The sequence below is a fragment of the Artemia franciscana genome, chromosome 1 (genome assembly GCF_032884065.1).
Source record: "Artemia franciscana chromosome 1, ASM3288406v1, whole genome shotgun sequence".
NCBI classification, from domain to species: Eukaryota; Metazoa; Arthropoda; class Branchiopoda; order Anostraca; family Artemiidae; genus Artemia; species Artemia franciscana.
Window position 1 is genome coordinate 60304004 of NC_088863.1, and position 9764 is coordinate 60313767.

Consider the following 9764-nt stretch of genomic DNA (forward strand, 5'->3'; position numbering starts at 1 on the left):
TCGACAAAGAGAAAACAAGACAAAATAAGAATTCCTAATAGTAATTCCGGCGAATTCCCTGAGTGTTAAATTTGACCGGAAAAAATCAACCCTGGAAACTTCTCTTTCAATGGAAAATTATCCCTGTGGAAAACTCCCCAGCAGTAAATTCGCCCTCCTCTCACCCGAAGTATGTATGGATCCTTCCCAATATCGAACACTATACGTAAACAATGGACAAATTTATAGCTTAAGGACCTTCCCCAGGTGCTGTGGGAAGTCGTGATATCTCCAAAGGCATAGCTACTCGACCTTTCAACGATACTGAGCAAAATGGTTATCTTAAAATTTTGATCAGGCGATTTTGAGAAAAAAGTGGCGTGGAAGGGTGGCTAGCTGGTCCAGTCTTTTTGGTCCCTTAAAAACGGCACTAGAAGTTTCAATTTTCGTTCGAATGAGACCTCTTCTGATATTCTAAGACCACTAGGTCAATACGATGGCCCCCGGGGAAAAAAGTAAAACGAAAAAACAAATAAATACGCATCCGTGAACTTTCTTCACGCAAAAAATACAAAATTACGCTTAAAATATATGCTGAATCTGATGGTGTGTTCTTTTAGGGGTTGTTTCACCCTTTTTTTTGAAAATCGAAAATTATTTTCTCAGGCTTCTGGGCTTTGATAAGTAAGACTTAATGAAACTTATATATTTGGAATCATAATAAGCCGGTTCTTTTGATACATTTATTTGTGTCAAAATTCCGTTTTTCAGAGTTTCTGTAACTATTGAGCCGGGTTGCTCCTTACTTACAGTTCGTTACCACGAACTGTCTGATTAAGCATAGTTTCATACCAGCAAGCATAGGGTTATGTTTAGATGGAACAGCTGGTGTACAAGGAATCCATTGTAAATCATCAACGCGTATTGGGTACGCCATCGTTAAACATAAAAGAAAGCTAAAGTGGAGAAATAATGGATGAAAAGTATCAATGGAGAAAGTCATGAACAATAAAGGATGAAATATATTATGCTTTTCCATCATCTCTATTTGAAACTGCATATATGTTTACTCATTATATGAAAGTTGTTTTTATATTTTAATATAACGGAGGTGCTAAACCAGCAAAAAGAAATTTAAAAAAAAATGGGTAGATCAGATGATTTTGCATAATAATCGCACGGGCTTAAACCAGGTAATAGGCTTTTGTATGTAGAAAGTCAAATATTGAAACTATATTCCTTTTTGATAAAATATTTGTCGATGAGAATCGTTATTCGACAATCTTATCTTTGTAAATGGATGAAATAAAAAAGTTTTTTCAACTAAAAGTAAGGAACAACATTCGAACTAAAAACGAACTGAAATTAAATATATTAGAGAGGTTGCCCCCTCCTCACCACTTCGTTTTAACGCTAGAATTAGAATATTTTTTCGATTCATTTAAGAATTACTCCTGAAACACAAGGTCCGTTTTAAAAGTTCTAAAAAAAACTTAAGTGCAACGAGGAAGGTATTGAGGAGGGGGACCCCCCTTCATTTGTATAATAATTTCTGTTTGTTTTAAGTTCTATTGCTGCCCCTCATTTTTGATTGAAAAAACTTAATCTTTTTTTTAGTTAATTTTTGATCGTTTTTTTTTAATAATGCCGGGAAATCCGCTTCTCCCTCCTTGTAAGATTCCATTACCCACGAAAATTCATTCCTGGAAATATTCTCTCACGTAACCGCCCCCACCCCACCTGAAAAATCCCCCCTCTGAAAATAGCTATACTTCCCAATAACCAATACTATGTGTAAATGGGCAAAGTTCATAGTTCGTAGACTCTGGGGGTTCAAGTCATCCTCAAAGACATAGTTATTAAATCTTTGTACTATTTTGATCAAAATGGCTATCTCAAACTTTGGATCAGGCAACCCTAGGGAAAAAAAGAGGCGTGAAAGGGGGCCTAGCTGTCTTCCAATATTTTGGTCACTTAAAAAGAGCACTAGAACTTATAATCACCGATCGAATGAATCCTCTCCCGATATTTTATGATTGCTCGGCTAATACATTCACCCATGAGAAGAAAAAAACACTCATCCGTGATCTTTCTTCTGGTAAAGAAAAAATTCAAAATACCGCATTTTTGTTTGTAGGAGCTTGAAACCTCTAAAGTATGGCTCTCTGATGTACTAAATCTAATGGAGTGATTTTCATTAAGATCACCTAATTATCTGGGGTTTTTATACCACTTTTTTTTTCAAAATTTGGCGAATATTATCGGGCTTGTAACTTTTGATGGTTGATAGAAAACTTGATGAATTTGTATATTTTGAATAAGCATTAACATCTAATTCTTCTGATATATCCACTGTTATCAAGACTCCGTTTCTTGGAGTTTCTGTTACCATTGAGCTGCTTCGTTACTTACTTACAATTTGTTATCACGAACTGTTTGATGTAGAATGGCTATCTCAAAATTTTGATCAGAAGAATTTGGGGATGAAAGGGGCATGGAGGGGGGATAGTTGCCCCAAATCTGTTTGTTCACTTAGAAAGGGCCCTATAATTTCTATTTTCCGTTTAAATTAGCCATTTCCCGGTAATCTAGGACTTTTGGCTCGACATGATCACCAATGAAAAAAGAAAGGTGAAAGAACATCTTTGCAGGCATCTTTTGACAAAAAAAAATTCCATTTTTGACATCTTTTGACAAAAAAAAATTCACACACAAAAAAAAAAATTGTAGATAGCAGCTTGACACCTCTATAGTATGGTTCGCTGATACGCTGAATCTGGTGGGGAGATTTTCAAGACTCCTTGCTTTTAGGGGGGATTCCCCCTTTTTTTGAAAATCAGGCAAATATTCTCAGGCTCGCACATTTTGCGGGTTAAACTAAAGTTAATGAATCTTATATATTTGGAATCAGCATAATAAGCCGATTGTTTTTATGTGTCCATTGATATCAGAATTCGGTCTTTTTTTTAGTTTTGGTTACTATTGAGCCACATCGCTCTTACTGGCAGTTCGTTACCACTAATTGTTTGATCATTCTCTGGTATTTAAGTAATTAATAGGCCTTTTATTTTCAATTTCTTCTAGTCAATTGATGATATTGGATACCTTCGTAAAACCCTGGCTGTTGAGCTCAAAGACGAGGATGCACTGAAGTATTTCCAAAGTCGCTTTTGTGAAGCTCACGATGGAGCTTGGACCACGAAATTTGATTGGTTCTTTCATAGTGTTAAACATATGTAAATTTGTGCATACAGTCTGTGTAGTGCCATAAGTGTATATTATATTATCGTAATGTATATTGCCATAAGTGTATGTATACTATTCGCCTCTTTAATTTTTCGATAAGGGAGGATTGAGGGACACACCAGGAAATTGGTTTTAGATATTGAGGTTGTTCTTAAAATAGTCTTTCAGTACATCCTTGGGTCGAAGCCTGACCGTGCCCATCTCTTCAGCGTTGTCCACTTCTGAAATTTTTCTTGAAGGCTCACTGTTTTTCAGCCTGACTATGTTCTCTGAATAAAAAGTGACAAACAGTTTGTTTTAGGAGGAGGGGGGACTAGAAATGGGGCAAAAAAGGATTTGTTCTTGATCAATTTGAAACTTACTACTATTGGTCCTTGGACAAAGAGAAACTAGCTGTACAAAATTATTTTTCTGGGACTCACTCCGCCCAAAAACTGTGGCTTGTAAAAGGGCCGTATGTTTTTCTAATGTCTCGAAACTTATATCCTTAAGTCCTGGGGCTAAAGAGGCCTCAGTGCAAGTGTTCGCAGTTTTTATTTTTCCTATATGCTCACTATTTTTCAGTCAGGAGCACTGAAAAATTCTTTGTGTCGATCGACATTATTGGTTTTCTTCACTGCTGCCACTGATAACAATCTTGCAGAGAACTGCCTCGTGCCGATTCAGTCGAGAACCAAGGCATTTATCTTCAGTTCAAGGGTCGCAACCCCTCCAGAGAGAACGCCTTGTCATAGACAGGCTTTAACCAATGACCCCAAAGATTCCATTCTTAAACGTGTGCTTTGCGCTGTCATTGTTTATAGATAGATACATATATTTATAGAAAGTGTATTTCAAAAGTCCAAGAGCCATATACACAAAAAAATTAAACAAATAACATACAAGCAAGGAAACTAAACAACAGTAGAAATTATAAGAAACAACGCGAAAGTACCTAATCTAACGTCAAAATAAACTTTTTCTTCTTACTAAGGATTTATCTATATACACTCCCACTCGAAATATTGTGGTTGGGTCACTATTTTGTAGAATACCAGGAAGCATCGAAATAATCCCATGTAAATACTCTTCCCGTAAATCAAAGAGAACCGGGCGTTTCCAGAGAAAATGGCCCAAGACTTCATCCTCATCTTTACAAAGGGGACGAGCATACCGCCTATCAGGACCAACTGTCTTTTTTTTTTTTTTTTTAAACTTTTTTTGCCTATTCTGGATTGGAAGAAAATTCGCCCTAAGCTGAATCCAACGACGTAGAATCATAGCCGGTCAATCAAATTTAAAATAAACTTTCTCTCCAAAAATAGGTTCTGCCTGATTAGAATGTTGTAGAATTGTAGAATCTAAAACCAGCCCTTGCCAATGCTGAATGTCCTGACTCTCTAATATCAATCGTACCTGGCTTTCTAAATCTGTTGGTATATCACTAGAACAAAGACCGCTATTCCATAAGTAAGGTATTCTTATTTTTTTGCAATAATTTAATTTAGGATGGCCACGAGGTTTTAAAACCACTTTTCAACATATGATCATATGCCGCTTTTACTAGTCAATGTTCATTACTCTTAATTAACTTCAACCAGAATCTAAGCGTTAAAATAAACCTACGTAGCTTTAGAGAAAACAGGCCCATATCACCTTTCAGAATCTGTGAATGAGTTTTCTGATTTTTTTTAAATAACAACTTCGCTCTTTTCAGTAATCAGCCTTATTCTTTTATCTGCAAATATTCTTCTAGGAGATTTAAAAGCGTCTGTAGATCTTGTGGTTGATTTGCCACCAAAGCAATATCATCTGCAAATAATAAAATAGTTAGTTTTTAAGTTCCTAGGCTAAGTTTCGGTGCCCATCTATTCTCTAGAAAGTTAATATCATTTATAAAAATATTAAACAACTTAGGAGAAAGGGTTCTGCCCTATTTTGCTCGCGCCGGTAATAAATCCAGTTTAAAATTAATTTCTCGCAAAAACTGGGCACTTTGCTTTTTCTCGGCCACTCGTGCTTGGTCTGCTTTAGAAACTTATCAATGTACAAAATGTAGACCTTATCACTCCTTAATTTGATCCAGTATCGTTACCTAGCAATAAAACTATTTTTCTCCGTTCGAAAAATCACAATACTGGCACAAAGCCACGCAGTTAAAAAACTATATTTCAATCTTGGTTTAACTAGTTGGTTACACAAGCTGTCTAAATTTAAGCATGGATTTTATCCTAAAGAAGTGAAAACTTGTTTTGTAGTTAACTCCTTGAACTCTGAATGAAAACTGATATATATTGGATTATTTCAAATTTTCAACTAAAATGGAATTGGTATTCCAGATGAGTACCTACCCGTGTTTGGGAGAAGAAGAGGGAAAATTTGATATTAGTTGCTCTAATGCTGGATCCCAATTACCCAATTACCTCATTGACAATTACATTTGTACGGTACAATGTTACAGACTGGTTTTCCAATTCTCATGTATTGTTATTGGAAAATGGGTATTTCTGAATATAAACCTTGAATATGCCACTAGGATTCACTGATAACTTTTGCAGTTTTGACTCATTTCACTCTAAGTTTTTTCAGGAAGGGTGGGGGGGGGGTTGTAATAAATGTACGTTACAGTGGAAGTAATCTCTGAAATTTTTGTATATTGTTTGGGTAGATTTTATTGAAGAATAAACCAGCTGACATTTAAATTAATTCAAAATTGGTATTGAAATAAAAAATTCTTCCGAGAAAACGAGATAATACTCTTAAAAAAAACAACAAAACTGATTTCCTCATATTCTCTGTGGCTATTTTTGATAACTATAAAAGGCACGTATCCAGGGAGAGTTAAAAAACGATAACCTTTTTAAAAACATAAAAGATATGTGTCCAGGGAGAGTTTAATTTTTTTTTTTTTTTTTTTTTTTTTTTTAAGATAACCATAAAAGGCATGTATCCAGGGACTTTTCTGACCCATTGTCTTTAAGGGTTTCAAGATTTTAATGATTATGAAGATTCTGATGTTGCACGAAATTATCAAAATAATTTCTCAGGTCTTCAATTTCTTGCAGTTATGGCAACATAACGTCTCCTTCTTTTACATGGGATTGAAATTTCATACAATAGGCTTGCAAACCTATCAGATTTATATCTAAAGAAATAACGTGAGATATTATACAAATATAATAGAATTTACATGATTTTACATGACTTTCACATGACCATACAAATTACTTTTTTGGGTTTCGCAAGCTTCGAACCTCTCTCCCCATCTTAATATTTATATATATATATATATATATATATATATATATATATATATATATATATATATATATATATATATATATATATATATATATATATATATGCTCTGCTGACTCGAATATATGTGAAAACATAGAAAAGAAACGAACTAATTATATTACCATCAAAAGAAATAATGGGCAAAAGTGCATAATCATAATTTTTTCCCTGGCACATTGGAAGATTCACCTTTCTGGGTCTCTTCCTCCCCCATCTTCCTAACCGAATTTCTTTTTACATGCCGGAATTCACCTTGTTTAATGAACTGGTGATTGACGGAAATGTGAACAGATGCCAACAAAAAAGGAGCTCACTTCCGTAGCCGATAACAAGGTACCATCCTTTTTCAATGCCTTTAAGTCACTGGGTGTCGTTTTACAGGCAGTCTTTTTATTGACGAAGGCCATTTGTGTCGATCTGTCTTAAGGGCATAACAACGAGACATAAAATGTCTCGTTGTTAGCTAAAATGTTTTAATCTTAAAACTAGAGATTAGGTTTTTGTCAGTTATAACCAAAAGACGCTTTGTAAGCTTCTTTCAAAGTGGCCAGTTCACACCAAACGCAATGAAAATGAAATAAAATCCTTACAAAAAATTATTACGAAATGACTTAGTTTGTAAACATGAAACTTGTATAAACATGTGTACGTAAATCCTTTGGAAATTTGCATTTTGGGGATTTGGAGATTACATGTGTATGAAAAAAACTTTGAAGAAAATCCTTTACATACGACATCTCTGGAAAAACCAGGATGTCAAAAAATACATATTATACCGAAAAAAAAAACACGACTTTATTGAAAAGCGAAATTTTTTTGTTTTTTTGTACTTAAATGGCCAGTTGGGAAATGTTTCATTTTAAAATGCGTTTTTTTTTGCCACCTTATGTTTTAAATTTCTAACTTGTTTTCCTTTTTTACCCTTTTGTAATTATGTTCAGGCAGATGAGAAGTCTCATTCTGACATAAAGTGTCCTGTTGGCAACCCCGCTCCATGCCTACCACCCAAGCACCTCTTTGCCTCTAGTGCCGTAGATGTTCGCTTTATTTTAGAGCAGGCTGCTTACTGGGCATGGAGAACAAAATTTGTACTATCCCATGATAGTTCTGAATATTTTTTTTTGCCAATTGGCTTGAAATATTAAAGAATATGTAAACTACAAAGATGATCTCAAAGTAGATAACGAATTTTGAAGAAAAAATAACTTTGCATTGTGGCACAAAAAAATTGTCCAGCAGATCAGCGTTAAGCTTCAGAGGGATGAAGACAAGGTTAAATAAATCTCATTGAAGAAACAAACTCTGCAAACAATTTTTTTTGTATACATATGCCATGTTCATTTGTTGTTGTTTCTTGGAATTAAGAGAAAACAATTGTTTTTTTTTATTCAGTCTTGAATCATTTTAAGATTAAGCCAAAAAGATAAAGCACTTTTTGTCCATTACATAGCTTCTCAATTCAATGCAGTAATTTATCTTTAATATGTTTGTCTTAACTACTGTGTTCTTGGAGATATTTAAACCATTCAAGACATTTTATACCGATGAAACCAATTTTGGCCTTTCTGGGCATTACGATCGATCTAGCAAACAAGAATCATGTTTCTAGTCTGTACATCGGTACCCCTTGCCCCAAAAACTTACAGATAGATTTCAAACTTTCTAGAAATAAAAGAAATACCAGACTTTTAGAGCCCTTTTTCTCTGCAAGCCAGCTCTTTTTCATTTTTTTTTTTTTTTTTTATTCTGCATTGGAGCCCTATATCCCAATGACTGATAGATGTAATTATCATGGTAACCAGAAAGTTTTCACCCATTTTGGGCTCCTTTTTTGAGGACTTTGTACCCCTAATTTCAAAATGTCCTTGTATTTTAGGGCTGCCTTCCCCCTGAACTTTCAGAAGTTGATTTCAAGCCTTTTGGAAAAATGGCTTATTTTAGAGGCGGTTTATATTTTTCAATTTTTTTTTTTTTACATCGAATGTCCTCCATCAAAGAACTTAATCATAAAAGTTTCAAGCCAATAAAAAATAAAGTTGAATTATTTTTACGTCTTGGTATTAACCAAGTGACATATAGCAATCACAAATTCTGTCGGTCTGTCTGTCTGTCGGTCCTGGTTTTGCTACTTTAGGCACTTCCAGGTAAGCTAGGACGATGAAATTTGGCAGGCGTGTCAGGGACCGGACCAGATTAAATTAGAAATCGTCGTTTCCCCAATTCGACCGTCTGGGGGGAGTGGGGGGCCCGTTAATTCGGTAGAAATTGAAGTATTTTTAACTTACGAATGGTTGATCAGATCTTAATGAAATTTGATGTTTGAAAGGATATGTTGTCTCAAAGCTGTTATTTTAAATCCAGACCAGATCTGGTGACATTGGGGGGTTGGGAGGGGGAAACCTAAAATCTTAGAAACACTTAGAGTGGAGGGATCGGGACGAAACTTGGTGGGAAAACAAGCAGAAGTCTTAGATACATGATTGACATAACTGGAACGGATCCGCTCTCTTTAGGGTAGTGGGGGGGGGGGTTAATTTTAAAAAATTAGAAAAAAATGAGGTATTTTTAACTTACGAACGGGTACTCGGATCTCAATGAAATTTGATATTTAGAAGGATATCGTGTCTCAAAGCTCTTATTTTAAATCCCAACCGGATCTGGTGAAATTGGGGGGAGTTTGGGGTGGGGGAACCTAAAATCGCGGAAAACGCTTAGATTGGAGGGATCGGGATGAAAATTGGTGGGGAAAACAAGCCGAAGTCTTAAATACGTGATTTACATAATTGGAATGGATCCGCTCTATTGGGGGGGGGGTTAATTCTGAAAAATTAGAAAAAATGACGTATTTTTAACTTACGAAGGAAATTTATTTCAAATTCTAAATTCAAAAACGATCGGATCTTCATGAAACTTCATATTTAGAAGGACCTCGTAACTCAGATCTCTTATTTTAAATCTCAACCGGATCCAGCGTCATTGGGAGGGGCAGTTGGGGGGAACCGAAAATCTTAGAAAACACTTAAAGCGGAGAGATCAGGATGAAACTTGATGGGAAGAATAAAACCCTATCTAAGATACGTGACTGACATAAACGGACCGGATCTGCTCTCTTTGGTGGAGTTGGGTGGGGGGGGGTGTAATTTTGAAAATTAGCGGAATGAGCAGTTCTTCCACCAGGCAGCAACGTTGCGGCTATTCCGGACGAAGCAATTGCAAACGCCATTTATTGATCGAATTGATGCCAGAATCAGTTTTATCAA

General features: G+C 35.4%; 2 protein-coding genes across 2 annotated transcripts in view; both read left to right on the forward strand.

Annotated features, from left to right (window-relative positions):
- The window catches only part of LOC136032150 (phosphatidylinositol 4,5-bisphosphate 3-kinase catalytic subunit alpha isoform-like), a gene marked incomplete at its 5' end in the record, with an annotated part of 65672 nt that extends 61270 nt beyond the window's left edge, over positions 1–4402 (forward strand). The window contains 1 exon segment of the mRNA XM_065712335.1: positions 3064–4402. Within this exon segment, the coding sequence (XP_065568407.1) occupies positions 3064–3219 (156 nt within the window).
- LOC136032275 (large ribosomal subunit protein mL66-like) overlaps positions 1–9764 on the forward strand; it is a 414576-nt gene that overhangs the window by 260011 nt on the left and 144801 nt on the right. The window lies entirely within an intron of this gene.